The sequence below is a fragment of the Panulirus ornatus genome, chromosome 67 (genome assembly GCF_036320965.1).
Source record: "Panulirus ornatus isolate Po-2019 chromosome 67, ASM3632096v1, whole genome shotgun sequence".
NCBI classification, from domain to species: Eukaryota; Metazoa; Arthropoda; class Malacostraca; order Decapoda; family Palinuridae; genus Panulirus; species Panulirus ornatus.
The window spans coordinates 9652186-9668633 of NC_092290.1; the positions used below are offsets into that span (position 1 = coordinate 9652186).

The following is a 16448-nucleotide window of genomic DNA, read 5'->3' on the forward strand; positions in this document are numbered from 1 at the left end:
TCATACTTGCTTGCCTTTAACCATTCCTGACACTACCCTGCCCCACCAGAAACAGCATTGCCACCCCGTTTCATATACATACACAGACATACAAACACACACATGTACATAATTCATACTTGCTTGCTTTTAACCATTCCTGGCACTACCCTGCCCCACCGGAAACAGCAGCGCCACCCCGTGCTTCAGCATAGTAGTGCCAGGAAAAGACAAAAAAAAAAGGCCACATTCATTCACTCTCATATTCTACCTGTCATGTGTAATGCACCATATACAGGCCCTACAGACCTTTCCATGGTTTACCCCAGATGTTTCACATTCCCTGGTTCACACCATTGACAGCATATAGTATACCACATCATTCCAATTCACTCTATTCCCTGCACGCCTCTCACCCTCCTGTATGTTCAGGCCTGGATTGTTCAAAATCTTTTTTCACTCCATCATTCCACCTCCAATTAATCAGGATGCATCTATAGAGTACCATGTAGAAATTGTAATAAGTTTTATGATTGGCAGACTGGTAAAGATCTTACTGTTAGACTAAAGCAACATAAATATAGTATAAGAATAGGACAAGAATCAAATGCCTTGTTTAATCATGTTAAGAATTATGATCATTGTACTGACTGGAGTAATGTCACCTCAGTTAATAATTCCAACTCCTGTACCATGAGAAATATTAAATCTTCTATCATTGAATACATTAAGAATTGTAACATTAACATTTGTGAAGGTCTATACAAATTGGATAGCTTTATTGTTGGTAAAATTTGTAAACAGTTCCTCTTCTTGTCCACCTGATAAATTTATGGTATACATGTTCCCAGACTTGAACGCACCTGACCTACATTTGGGTAGTCACTTGTCTACCAAATGGCATTCTAGCTACGTCTCCTCATTGTATATCAACTGACTGTTATATTCCTTTCTTGTATCTACCCTGATGTGATTCTTACATGAAAGTGCACTTAGGAACTTATTTTTCATTTCCCCATGGACTCATAGGGATATATTTGATCACACACTGAATTGTGATCCTTTTCTATAAATCTATATATTTATTTATTTAGTTATTTATTATACTTACTTAGTCGCTGTCTCCCGCGTTAGCAAGGTAGCACAAGGAAACAGACAAAAGAATGGCCCAACCCACCCACATATACATGTATATACATAAATGCCGACACACACACACATACATAACTATACATTTCAATGTATACATACATATACATAGACAGACATATACACATGTACATGTTTATACTTGCTGCCTTCATCCATTCCTGTTGCCACCTTGCCACACATGAAATGACACCCCTCCCCCCACACACGCGTGAGGTAGCGCTAGGAAAAGACAACAAAGGCCACATTCGTTCACACTCAGTCTCTAGCTGGCGTGTATAATGCAGTAATGCACTGAAACCACAGCTCCCTTTCCACATCCAGGCCCCACAAAACTTTCGAAGGCTTACCCCAGACACTTCACATCCCTGGTTCAATCCATTGACAGCATGTCAACCCCGGTATACCACATCGTTCTAATTCACTCTATTCCTTGCACGTCTTTCACCCTCCTGCATGTTTAGGCCCCAAATGCTCAAAATCTTTTTCACTCCACCCTTCCACCTCCAATTTGGTCTCCCATTTCTCGTTCCCTCCACCTCTGACACATATATCCTCTTTGGCAATCTTTCCTCACTCATTCTCTTTATGTGGCCAAACCATTTCAATACACCCTCCTCTGCTCTCTCAACCTTACTCTCTTTATTACCACACATCTCTCTTACCCTCTCATTACTTACTCGATCAAACCACCTCACACCACATATTGTCCTCAAACATCTCATTTCCAACACATCCACTCTCCTCCGCACAACCCTGTCAATAGCCCATGCCTCACAACCATATAACATTGTTGAAACCACTATTCCTTCAAACATATCCATTCTTGCTTTCCGAGATAACATTCTCACCTTCCAGTACTTAAGTATTCATTACTTACATGATCAAACAACCTCACACCACATATTGTCCTCAAATATTTCATTTCCAACACATTAGCCCTCCTCCGGACGACCCTATCTATAGCCCATGCCTCGCAACCATATAATAGGGTTGGAACTACTATTCCTTCAAACATACCAATTTTTCCTCTGAGATTACGTTCTTTCTTTCTGCACATTCTTCATCATTCCCAGAACCATCACCCCTTTACCCATCCTATGACTCACTTCCACTTCCATGGTTCCATACGCTACTAAGTCCACTCCCAGATATCTAAAACACTTCACTTCCTCCAGTTTTTCTCCATTCAAACTCGCATCCCAGTGTATTTGCACCTCAACCCTGTTGAACCTAATATCCTTGATCTTACTCACATTTACTCTCAACTTTTTCCGTTCACACACTTTTCCAAACTCAGTCATCAACTTCTGCAGTTTCTCACTTGCATCAGCCAACAGTGCTGTATTAATGGTGAACAACAACTGACTCACTTCTCAAGGCCCTCTCATCCTCAGCTGACTGCATTCTCACCCCTCCCTCCAAAACTCTTGCACATACCTCCCTAACCCCCCTACCATAAACCAATTAAACACCCATGGGGACATCACACCGACCTTCACTGGGAACCTATCTCTCTCCTCTCCCGCTCATACACATGCCATACACTCTTGATAAAAACTCCTCTGCTTTCTGCAGCCTACCTCCCATGCCATATATACCCTTAAGACCTTCCACAAAGAATCTTTATTCACCCTATCATATGCCATCTCCAGATCCATAAATGCCACATACAAATCCATCTGTTTCTCTTAAGTATTTCTCACACATTCTTCAAAGGATACACCTGATCGATACATCATCTACCACTTCTGAAACCACACTGCTCCTCCCCAGTCTGATGCTGTGTACATGCCTTCACCCTCTCAATCAATACCCTCCCATACAATTTTCCAGGAATACTCAGCAAACTTATTCCTCTGTAATTTGAACACTCACCTTTATCCCCTTTGCCTTTGTACAATGGCACTATACATGCATTCTGCCAATCCTCAGGCACTTCACTATAATCCATACATACACTGAATAACCTTACCAACCAATCAACATCACAGTCACCCCCTTTCTTGATAAATTCACATTTACCATCCAACCCCGCCAACTTGCTGAATTTCATCTTCCACAAGTCTTTCACCACCTCTTCTCTCTTCACCAAACCACTCTCCTTGACTCTCTTACTTCGCACACCACCCTGACCAAAACACCCTACATCTGCCGCTCTGTCATCAGACACATAAAACAAACCTTCAAAATACTCACTCCATCTTCTCTTTTCATGATTACCTCTTATCACTTCCTCCTTGCCCCCTTCACTGATGTTCCCATTTGTTCTCTTGTCTTGCACACATTAGTTACCTCCTTCCAAAACATCTTTTTATTCTCCCTAAAGTTTAATGATATTCTATCACCCTAACTCTCATATGCCATCTTTTTCAACTCTTGCACCTTCCTCCTGATGCTTTCTTTAATACATCTCCTGGTCATTTGCACTCCTTTCTTGCAAGCATCGTCCAAACGCTTCTCTTTTGTCTTTCACTAACAACTTTAAGTCTTCATACCACCACTCACTACCCTTTCTAATCTGCCCACCTCCCACCTTTCTCATGCCACATGCATCTCTTGCACATGCCATCACTGCTTCCCCAAATACATCCCATTCCTCACCCACTCCCCTCACCTCATTTGCTCTCACCTTTTGCCTTTGTACACAAAGTCTCCTTTCCAAGCCCACTAACTCTCACCACTCTCTTTTCCCTGACATTCTCTCCTCTTTTTTGAAAACCTCTCCAAAGCTTCACCTTTGCCTCCACATGATAGTGATCAGACATCCCACCAGCTGCCCCTCTCAGCACATTGATATCCAAGAGTCTCTCTTTTACTTGCCTATAAGTTAGTATGTAATCTAATAATTCCTTTGACCATCTCTCCTACTAACATACATATATTTTTGTATATCTTTCTTTTTAAACCAGGTATTCCCAATCACCAGTCTTTTTTTCAGCACACAAATCCACAAGCTCTTCACCATTTCCATTCACAACACTGAATACCAATTAACCCTCAACTGCCACATTACTCACCTACACATTTATATCACCCATCACTAATACCCAGTCTCGTACACGAGAATTGCTGACACACTTACTCAGCTGCTCCCAAAACACTTGCCTCTCAAGATCTTTCTTCTCATGACCAGGTGCATAAACACCAATAATCACCCATCTCTCTCCATCCATATATGATTTTTTTTTTTCTGTTTTGCACTCACCATTTCCCACGTTAGCAAGATAGCATCAAGAACAGATGACTGAACCCCAGAGGGAAAAATCTTCACTTGGCCCACATCTCTGTTCCTTCTTTAAGAAAAGTAAAAGAGAAGGTCCTAATTCTTTCACAAATTGAATATTGTTGCATTCTAACACAACCTTACAAGGTGTGCAAAACTGCAGATTTAGAAAATGTCCAGAGATCTTGCACAGCCCATATTAATGTAGTAAAGGAACTGAATTACTGGGTATGACTGAAATGTCTGAGGCTATATTCCCAGGAGCACAGGCAGGATAGGTATACCATCATCTGTAACCTGGAAGGTACAGTTCTTAATGCACACTGGGAAATAACATCATACTGGCACAATGGGCACGGAAGACTTTGTAGAATACCACCTCTGAACTCCAAAGGTTCCATATGCACAAAAATAGAGAAGACTCTTAAACATCTTGCCATCTACTATAAGAAACAGCATGGGATGCACAGTAGAGAAGTTCAAAAGAGCATTGGACAAGTTCCTACAAAGTGTACCAAACTAGTTAGGATGTTGGGGCTGTGGGCAGGAGGACTGCAGCTTCCAACAGTTTGTTTGACCAACAATCCAGTCCAGCAGCCTGGGCCCAGCCCAGACGGTAGGGTAAAGACCTCCAAAGACTTCATGAGGTATCCATGAGGTCACATAAGATTAGTCTGTCATTGCCCAGTAATTTATTGTGTATCCTTTGTATAATGTCCCATAAAATGGGAAACTGGTTAGAGATAATATTTATTTCTCGTGTTAACAGTTACTCTCTTCCTCCTCAGACCAAGCTCGACCTAGAGAGCCTGCATTCAACCCCCTGGAGCCTGCCAACACTACAGTTGTTGCAGGAGAGTCGGCCTCTCTTCAGTGCAGTGGCGACTCTGAGGTCACCCCACATATTAAAGTAAGCCACAGCTGTCTATGTAAAATGAGGGAGATGATTGGGGTAGGGTGACTCATGCAGAGATATGGGTTCCAGTTGAGATAGGATGACAGTATATTGGGCCTCCAAATATTGGAGCGTGTAGACTTCAAGTGTTGTGGCATAAGTTTTCCTGTCCTTATGACTGTAATGCAGTTTTATTGATGAATATTCTGCATGCTATACCACAGGATTATTAAACGTACATCCCATTAATGACACATTAAGTGTCATATCCCCAGACTTCATGAATGGTTACACACCCCTCCCACCTCATGATTAAGAAGTATTGATCAGTTCACATGACCAGATTAATTATCAAGTTCCCTTTTACCTGTAATGAAAGTGTCATATTTTATGATTCATGAATATTGTACTGCTCATACTCATATTTACAGTTAGTTCTAATTTTATGAATAAAGTGCCGTACTTCTGCTCTAAACTAAAGAATATTCTAACCAACAGTGGCTTCGACGACTGGAGGATGGTTCAAGTGAAGCAGAACATATCCCTGAAAATGAAACCTTAAACTGGAAGGGCCACCGTTATCTGGTTCTTCAAGCCTCTCAGGTCCTCACACCCGGCGATGGATCTTTCTACACCAAGGTCAGCCGAGATAAAGGTTGTTTTATATATTAAGGTGTGATACAATTTGTGCAAGGAGAAAGTTGTAAGTTGTGAATAATTTTTAAATATAATCAAGACAATAGATTAGCAGTGGAAAAAGACAGGTGAATTTGAATGGAGAGAACTTGGAGAGAGTGGGGTGTTTTAGATACCTAGGAATGGACATGGCAACAAATGAAACCTTGGAAGCTGAAATGTGCCACAGGATAGGGTGAGTGTGCAGCTGAGAAGTGTGTGGAAAGAGATCATTGCCATTGAGGGTAAAGGTGATCATAATTGATGGGATAGCAGTACAGACGTATGGATGCAGTGCACGGCCTCTAGATATGGAGTAAGGAGGAGAGGGAGCATGTTGAAACTGAGGACATTATGTGGTGTGAGGAGTAAGTAAGAAATTATGGGGTAAGTGAGAGGTATTGTAATAAGAAGAGTATGGTTGAGAGAACTGGAGGAAGTATACATACCAAAATGGTTTGGACATATGGGAAGTTGACAAAGAGGCTTATATTTATCAGAAGTGGAGAGGATAAAGAAAAGGGTAAAACTGACTTGGAGTTAGAAGGATGGAGTGTAAAAAGGAGATGAGTGCTCAGGGTTCGAACATGCAGGAAGGTATAAGGTGTGCAAAGAGTATAGAGAATTGGAGCAATGCGGTATAAAGGGGGTGATTTGCTGACAATGGACTGAATCAAGATATATGAAGTGGGCAGTTGAAACCACAAAAATTAAAAGAAAACTTTACTTTTTGTAATCAGTCATCCTGCTTTGAACAAATCAAATGGCATACTTAATAATGTGATGTACATATGCTGGCAAGGCAGCAGGTTTGGATGGTATTGCAGTAGAATTTATTAAAAAAGGGGGTGACTGTTGACTGGTTGGTAAGGTTATTTAATGTATGTATGATTCATGGTGAGGTGCCTGAGGATTGGCAGAATGCTTGCATAGTGCCATTGTACAAAGGCAAAGGGGATAAGAGGGAGTGCTCAAATTACAGAGGTATAAGTTTGTTGAGTATTCCTGGTAAATTATATGGGAGGGTATTGATTGAGAGGGTGAAGGCATGTACAGAGCATCAGATTGGGGAAGTGCAGTGTGGTTTCAGAAGTGGTAGAGGATGTGTGGATCAGGTGTTTGCTTTGAAACATGTATGTGAGAAGTACTTAGAAAGGCAAATGGATTTGTATGTAGCATTTATGGATCTGGAGAAGGCATATGCTAGAGTTGATAGAGATGCTTTTTGGAAGGTATTAAGAATATATGGTGTGGGAGGTAAGTTGTTAGAAGCAGTGAAAAATTGTTATCAAGGATGTAAGGCATGTGTACGTGTAGGAAGAGAGGTAAGTGATTGGTTCTCAGTGAATGGTGGTTTGCCGCAGGGGTGCATGATGTCTCCATGGTTGTTTAATTTGTTTATGGATGGTTGTTAAGGAGGTGAATGCAAGAGTTTTGGAAAGGGGAAAGTATGCAGTCTGTTGTGGACGAGAGAGCTTGGGGAGTGAGTCAGTTTTTGGTCGCTGATGATACAGCGCTGGTGGCTGATTCGGGTGAGAAACTGCAGAAGCTGGTGACTGATTTTGGTAAAGTGTGTGAAAGAAGAATGCTGAGAGTAAATGTGAATAAGAGCAGGGTTATTAGGTACAGTAGGGTTGAGGGACAAGTCAATTGGGAGGTAAATTTGAATAGAGAAAAATTGGAGGAAGTGAAGTGTTTTAGATATCTGGGAGTGGATTTGGCAGCGGATGTAACCATGGAAGCGGAAGTCAATCATGGGATGGGGAGGGGGTGAAAATTCTGGGAGCGTTGAAGAATGTGTGGAAGTCGAGAACGTTATCTCGGAAAGCAAAAATGGGTATGTTTGAAGGAATAGTGGTTCCAATATTGTTATATGGTTGTGAGGTGTGGGCTATAGATAGAGTTGTGTGGAAGGGGGGTGGATGTGCTGGAAATGAGATGTTTGAGGACAATATATGGTGTGAGGTGGTTTGATCGAGTAAGTAATGAAAGGGTAAGGGAGATGTAATAAAAAAGAGTGTGGTTGAGAGAGCAGAAGAGGGTGTTTGGAAATGGTTTGGTCACATGGAGAGAATGAGTGAGGAAAGATTGACAAAGAGGTTATATGTGTCAGAGGTGGAGGGAACTAGGAGAAGTGGGAGACCAAATTTGAGGTGGAAAGATGGAGTGAAAAAGATTTTGAGTGATCGGGGCCTGAACATGCAGAAGGGTGAAAGGCGTGCAAGGAATAGAGTGAATTGGAATGATGTGGTATACTGGGGTTGACGTGTTGTCAGTGGATTGAACCAGGGCATGTGAAGTGTCTAGGGTAAACCATGGAAAGTTCTGTGGGGCCTGGATGTGGAAAGGGAGCTGTGGTCTTGGTGCATTATACATGACAGCTGGAGACAGTGTGAACGAATGTGGCCTTTGTTGTCTTTTCCTAGTGCTACCTCGCGCACATGGGGGGGAGGGGGTTGTTATTTTGTGTGTGGTGGGGTGGCAACGGGAATGAATAAAGGGAAGAAGTATAAATTGTGTACATGTGTATATATGTATATGTCTGTGTGTGTATATATATGTATACATTGAGATGTATAGGTATGTATATGTGCGTGTATGGACGTGTATGTATATACATGTGTATGTGGGTGGGTTGGGCCATTCTTTCGTCTGTTTCCTTGAGCTACCTCGCTAACGCAGGAGACAGCGACAAAGTATAATAAATGAATAAATAAATAAATAAATAAAGAAATAAACATATGTGACAGTCAGTTATCATATATTTATATTTTTTAGTCTCTTTTACATGAATTTGTAGATTTGCAGTCTTCTTAGTACTTATGGATATATTCATTAGGACTGCCTTTCTGTTATATGGAAACAGGCTTATTTCAATCAAGAAAACTTAATTCTTATGTTTTAGAGAAGGAATGGGCCATCTGAAGACAAGAGCTCATGCCAGGCTGAATAAGGCTGGTGGAATTTATAACAATATCCTCTCCTTTTCACTGTATATGTTTTGTGTTTACAGCTGGTGATCCCTCGAGTGACAGTCCAGGATGCCGGTGTTTATGTTTGCACTGCTACAAATAACTTTGGACTGGCTTTCAGACAAGCACTACTGTCTGTACTTGGTAAGTATTCAGTAAGGATGTGTATTTCCATGATTACACCATGTGTTACCAACAGGATATGTGATGTTCAGACATAATTGCATTTTATTTTCCACTTTTGAAATTACTGGTAAGTCAGTTGTGCAAGTCTCTGCCCACATTATCTGCTAAATTACATTAACAAGTGGATGACAGTACTTATTTTACCCATGATAACCTATTTCAGTAACATCCAATATGGAAAACTAATGCTGTAGAGAATAGCTAGGAATGCACTTATAGAGAAAAGCTTACTAAAATGAAAGCTATGATGGCTGAATTGTTAAGAATGTGTATGAAGACAGTGAGAGAAGAGGACTGTTTCCTTGGAGTGAGTGAGAAGTTATTGTAAGACTGAAAAAAGTGCAGAAGGAATATCCTATGAACAAAAACTGTTAAACAGGATTTCTAAGATGAAATCTATTGATGGATTATGAAATTATTTCTTTATTTATAAAGAAGGTTCAGTTAACTCAAGAAAGTTTTTGACTAATGTGGACATGCACCAAATCTTGTAAATGATGCTTGGCTTTATTACCATTACATAATAGTATGGTTAACAAATGCCACAGTTTTAGTTAAATGTCTTAGTTTTATCCATTCACTGTGGCTGGGATGTACAGTTATACGTTAATAGTTATGCTACGAGGTCAAATAATAGTCATCCATGTATTATTACCAGTTGCTACAGCCTGAATTTTTTCTGACACTGATAATTCTTTGTGGAGATGTCATGAAGGCCTGTACAAGATATGTGCCCTCATGGCATATAATAGTTTGTGAGCTTTTGACACCTACAAAGTACTTAACAGTAGTGCTGAAAACCCTTGGTGTTATATTTGACAATCATTTCCAAAAATATTACACATATCATTATGTATGCATAACAATGGGGTCTGGATGTGGATAGGGAGCTGTGGTTTTGGTGCATTACACATGACAGCTAGAGACTGATTGTGAACGAACGTGGCCTTTTTTTTCTGTTTTCCTGGTGCTACCTCACTGAAGCTTGGGGTGGCAATGCTATTTCCTGTATGGCAAGGTAGTGACAGGAATGGATAAAGGCAAGCAAGTATGAATATGTATATGTGTTTATATGTATACATCTGTGTATGTATATATTGATATGTTTACGTATGTGTATGGGCATTTATGTATATACATGGGTATATGAGTGGATGAGCCATTCTTCGTCTGTTTCCTGGTACTACCTTGCTGACACAGGAAATAGCAATTAAGTATAATATAATATATAATCAGTAGTGCTGAAACAGTATTGTGGTTGAGAGAGCAGAAGAGGGTGTATTGAAATTGTTTGGTCACATGGAGAGAATGAGTGAGGAAAGATTGACAAAGAGGATAGATATGTCAGAGGTGGAGGGAACGAGAAGTGGGAGACCAAATTGGAGGTGGAAGGATTGAGTGAAAAAGATTTTGAGCGATCGGGGCCTGAACATGCAGGAGGGTGAAAGACATGTAGGGAAGAGTGAATTTGAACGATGTGGTATACCGGGATGGATGTGCTGTCAATGGATTGAGCCAGGGCATTTGAAGTGTCTGGGTTAAACCATGGAAAGTTTTTTGGGGCCTGGATGTAGAAAGGGAGCTGTGGTTTCGGTGCATTAACCATGACAGCTAGAGACTGAGTGTGAACGAATGTGGCCTTTATTGTCTTTTTCTAGCGCTACCTCGCGCACGTACGAGGGGAGGGGGTTGTCATTTCATGTGTGGCAGGATGGCGACAGGAATGAATAAAGGCAGCAAGTATGAATTATGTACATGTGTATATATGTATATGTTTACATATGTGTATGTATGTATGTATATGTATGTATGTATACATTGAAATGTATAGGAATGTATATGTGCATGTGTGGATGTGTATGTATATACACATGTATGTGGGTGGGTTGGGCCATTCTTTCGTCTGTTTCCTTGTGCTACCTCACTAATGCGGGAGACAGCGACAAAGTATAATATATAAATATATAAATAAACAGCACTGGAGTACCTCATGTGCCTTGCAGGGGGCTAGTATGACAAAAATGTTGTTAAACAGTGGATCTCAAGGTTGAGTTTCATATTTTATTTAGAAAATTACGTTACTTAATTGTTGGTTGGGAGTGTGAGTGAAAGTACTGGGAGTGCTGAAGAATGTGTGGAAAGTTATCTGGTAGGACAAAAATTGTTTCACTGAATACTAGTTCCTACAGTATTATATGGATATGAGTCATGGCCTATAGATAGGGCTGTGTGGAGGAGGGTGGTGTTAGAAGTGAAATGACTGAGGACAATATGTGGCGCATTGTGGATTGATCAAGTATGTAATGAAAGAGTAAGAAAGATGTGTGATAATAAGAAGAGTGTAGTTTAGAGTGCAGAAGAGGGTGTGTTGAAATGGTTTGGACATATAGAGAGAATGGGTGAGGAAAGGTTGACAAAGAGGATATGTATATTTGTCAGAGGTGGAAGGGACAGGGAGAATGGTGAGATCAAATTGGAGATTGAAGGGTAGAGTAAAGGAGATTTGGAGCTATCGGAATCTAGTAAAGGAGATTTGGAGCTATCGGAATCTGAACATGCAGGAAGTTCATGTGAAAGGCTTGCACGAGACAGAGCGAATTGAAACAACGTGGTATGCTGGGGTTGATGTGCTGTCAATAGACTGAACCAGGGTATGTGAAGCATCCAGGGTAAACCATGGAAAGGTTTGTGGGCCCTGGTTGTGGATAGTGAGCTGTGATTTCGGTGCATAACTTATGACAGCTTGAGAAAGAATGTGGGTGGATGTTGCCTTTCTTCATCTGTTACTGATGCTGCCTCACTATCACGGGAAATGGCGATTGAATAAGAATAACATTTATTTTTTTATTTATATTTATTATACTTTGTCGGTCTCCCGCGCTAGCGAGGTAGGGCAAGGAAACAGACAAAAGAATGGCCCAACCCACCCACATACACATGTATGCACATAAACGCCCACACACGCACATAAACGTACCTATACATTTCAACATATATACTCATGCACATATTCATACATGCTGCTTTCATCCATTCCCACCACCAACCCACCACACATGAAATGACACCTCCCTCCCCCACATGTGCGCGAGGTAGCGCTAGGAAAGGACAACAAGGCCACATTTGTCCCCACTCAGACTCTAGTTGTCATGTGTAATGCACCAAAAACACAGCTCTCTTTCCACATCCAGACCTCACAAAACTTTCCATGGTTTACTCCAGATGCTTCACATGCCCTGGTTCAATCCATTGACAGCACATCTATTGTTGTAAAAACTTATGGAAATATTCCTGAAGAACATGTTGCATGCAAAGTGGATATTAGGCTGCTACAGTGAAAGGGAGTTAAAATATATCTACATAGCATCCTCAGGTTTCTCACCAGCATCTATTTGTCAAAGAACCACGTTTTTTTCCTCACACACCCTTTCTTAACGAGTCCCTTGCAAACAAGTTTCATCTGCTGTACTTCTTATTAGGTGAACTCCATTAGTATTCTCCTTATGTGTTTTGGGTATTGCTGTTGATTCTTTAGATCCTAAAAATTTACATCTAAATTTCACTGTATGAAGTACTGTAAGGCAAAGAAACATGAGTATTTAAGCATGTTTGCCAAGTCATTCACACTGAAATATTAGGGAACAATGCCAACATCATTTTTGTGTGCTTCTCGACCTCAAAAGGCTTTGTGTATGTCAATTTTTTAAATACTTTTTGTAGAACCCTTAAAGACTCATGTTAATGATACTATGGTACTGCTTAGGTGAATTGACACAAAAATACTAAAGTTGCTGCAACTTGAAAAAGAAAAATACAAGCTAATTTTTTTTTTTCCTTTTTCCTCAGATGAACCTTCAGATGGCAATACTCTAATGTTAGTGGTTGGTCTGGCATGTGTGGCTGTTGTCATTGTCGTGATCATAGTTGTTGTGATGGTACGTCGAGTGCAAACCAGTAAGCCACCACCACCTCCTGGGCCAAATGAGAGTGCCTTACTGCCTGCGCCTCCAGTAACTCAAGGAAAAGTACAGCCACCACCATCCCATCACCCGCGTTATGTGCCTGGCATACACAGTAGCCAACAAGGTGCACCTCATGGTCATGCTGTAGGTCCAGAGGGTCCACTCCTGCAGTATGCTGGAGGAGTGGTGCATCTTCCTCCACAGTCAGCCATGGCTGGTGGTGGTCAAGGAGCACAACCCATCATAGTTTATCAAGACCCAGCTACAGCAGCTTCAGTATATATTGCACAAAGGCAACCAGCACCAGCAACATCAGTTGCAAGACCTGAATATCAGTACCAACACTTGGATGTTATATGATCACGGGACAGACTAGTGTAGCAGAGGCATAATGTTTCTGCTATGTCCTGTGAGTTCATGTTGGACCTGAGTGATTAGTTGGGCTTTCCCTACATATTCAAGGTCTTGTGCTCTGTCATTGTTTATGGAACACTGATGAAAGTGCACTGAAAGGTTTAGAATATAAAATGTAATATTATATTTTGAACTTTATAACATGAATCTGTGATAACAGTGAAAGTTACAAATTGATAGACTAATTGTGTGACTGCTGTCATATCCTCAAATTATTTCCGTAGTTTACGAGATACATCTGAAATCTGCAACAATTTAGTGTGCTAGTTTCATTAGAGAAGAAAACCTCTAGTCCATTGTAAAGCATTATGATAGTTCAGTCTGCAAGAGTTATATGAATGGTGTCAGTGTAACTTGATTACTTTTTCCCATATTTGGCCACGCTTGAAGTGTACTTTAAACAAAACACTTTCATATTTAGGGTTATGAACAGGAACTTCAGTATTTTTGCATAGTAAATTCCTTATCAAGATGGTGGCTAAAATGATATTAATTTTGGTATTTTTCATTTATTTTCTATAGGTTACCCTTACTGAAGTAGCTGTCTAGTCAAAAAAAAAATCACAATTAGTGGTTTTGAAATCTCTATATACATATGTACAGTGTGGTGAAGTTATAAGATGTATGTATTCATTTTGTGTATGAAAATGCTTTTAGGTGTCCATGGGGAAAATTTTGTAACAGCATTACAAAGAGAACAGTGTAATTGCATCCTCGGACAGTATTTTTGATATGTGCCAAAAGAAGTAGTAAAAAAAAAAAAAAAAGTAAATTCCATTAGAAAAAATTGGACCAGAACAAAATTTACCTCAGCTACATAAATATTATACCTCAGCTACATTACTATCACTTGTATTGGAGTTACAGTTTAATGAAAGACAAGGAATTCTTAGCAAAGTTCTGTAAATACTGTTGCGTACATTCATGTATTTCACATGATGGATCACAGCTGACTGGATTTAGGTGACAAGAATTATACAGCACAATAGTAACAATGGTTGTAATACTTCCCAGAACTGGGTGGTATATTTTTTAATCTTGTTTAATGTGTACTAGAACACTAGCCCTTTTTTTTTTTTTTTTTTTTTTTTTTCATTCCCCGAAATACCATTTTATTGTGTTGTTGTTTATTATCCTTTGCGTTTTCCGTTTTCCCTTGACACTATACAACATCCAACATTTCTTTTGGATGCCAGTTTCCAGGTAAGAGGGATTAACCTGTTTTCGAGTTAGTGACATGATTGCGAGCCCTGTGCAAACAAAAACATTGTCCTGTCAGTCCTACAGGCATGGGATCGAACCCACATATCATAGGATGAAGGTGCATTAGTAATATTGCATGAACATTTATGATTTTGAATTCTGGTTTCATTGGAAAATTATCATTGTTAGATAAGCACCATACCTAAGTCCGCAATACAGACAGTCACATTAAGAAATATCTTTAATTCAGGTTAGATTTAGAAGCATTAAGAACAAACATTTTAAATTAACTATTGGCTGGTTTAAGCAGAAATTAAAAAATTACAGTGGTTTGAATAGCATTTATTCAATTTCATGTCCAGAACAGTTTCTGAAGTACATCTGAGAATGTAAAGTACACTAGTATCCTCATAATACTGCACAGGAATAATTCACTCTGCTTTTGTGTTATACTTGTGGAGTTAACCATCTGTAAATTACACATTCCTGCTTAAAATTACATTGTGGTAATGTACCAGTGCAGAATCTTCCCAGAAATACATCTTTTATAATTGCTTTCAAGTTAAATCCAAGAATTTTGAAAAAAAAAATGCCATTAACCCATTACTAATTGTAACCCAAGCCCATTACAGTGCCACAATACAAAATGGCCTGTGAATTTAAATACATAACCTTGTTTAGCATAGGACATAATCACCTGGGTAGCACATTGTGTTAAGGAAGTGATGACTTTCTTAAGTAATCAAGTTCCTTGATTATTACAAATCTTTTGTAGAAAATCAGATATCCAAACCTTAATACTTCATCTGTTCACCTGTCATTCATATACATTGATTCTGCATTATGTTAAGGAAGTTTCAAACAATTTTATGTCCATATCAACTCTAGTAAAAATAATTTAAAACCATGCTTAACTAATAAGGGTTAATTTGTTGAGGTATGCACAGGAGCAGTTAATCCTGAAATCATTTTGCACAGCAAGATACCATCCCATACTGATAGGATATGATCTGTACGTGTGATAACTTTGTAATTATCCAATTACTGTTTGGATGAATGTTTTTGTGTGTATATATATAATATGCATGCACTTGATCCATCCATCCATCTGTGCTGAATATGCCACATCTTCCATTCACTGCACAGCTTTCCATTTTGGGTGTACTAACATCATATTCACTGCTGTTCACACATTCATACTTGTGTGTATTGTAACAAGATTCAGACCTGCCACATATCCATTGGTATCTTATTTTTATAGTAAGGATGCTGAATGTGTAAACTTTGCCTCACTACTGAATCTTGATACTTCACAGATTTGACCAAGAATTTCTAGTTCTGTATCTTGTGGTGTTATCCATCACTCAAAGCTAGCATATGAATAGTGTGCAATGCCCAGTATATCAATTGTGACGGTTGTGCATCATTTTCTGCTGTGATCTGTTTTGTAAAATTGTTAGTTTGCAATACAAGATTTGGTTAACATTTTTGGATCCACATAGACTGCTGTATTTTGTGAAATTATGTGCTTCTCATATTTAGTTCAAAGTTAAGCAGCAGTGAGGATCAGCTTATCTAGCCACAAGAAATTAAAGAATGACAGCAAATCAAAAGGAATATCTGGTAAGACATTAAATATTTAAGGGAAATTACTTTTTCAGTACTTTTCCAGCACTGTCTTCAAAATAATCATAGAACCTTACAAATAAACAGCTCACAGTAACATGAAAGCATTTTTCTGTTAAGGGACCTTACCTATTATACAGAATGGCAATTAATAAATGCCC

General features: G+C 39.5%; 1 protein-coding gene across 2 annotated transcripts in view; it reads left to right on the top strand.

Annotated features, from left to right (window-relative positions):
• The window catches only part of LOC139747125 (fibroblast growth factor receptor-like 1), a 448547-nt gene extending 432161 nt beyond the window's left edge, over window positions 1-16386 (top strand). For both annotated transcript variants that reach the window (XM_071659040.1, XM_071659041.1), the window contains exons 9-12: window positions 5143-5264; window positions 5748-5888; window positions 8938-9040; window positions 12929-16386. In XM_071659040.1, the coding sequence (XP_071515141.1) occupies window positions 5143-5264; window positions 5748-5888; window positions 8938-9040; window positions 12929-13404 (842 nt within the window). In that variant the 3' untranslated portion in view covers window positions 13405-16386. The remainder of the gene's footprint in view (window positions 1-5142; window positions 5265-5747; window positions 5889-8937; window positions 9041-12928) is intronic.
• Window positions 16387-16448: the final 62 nt, after the last annotated feature.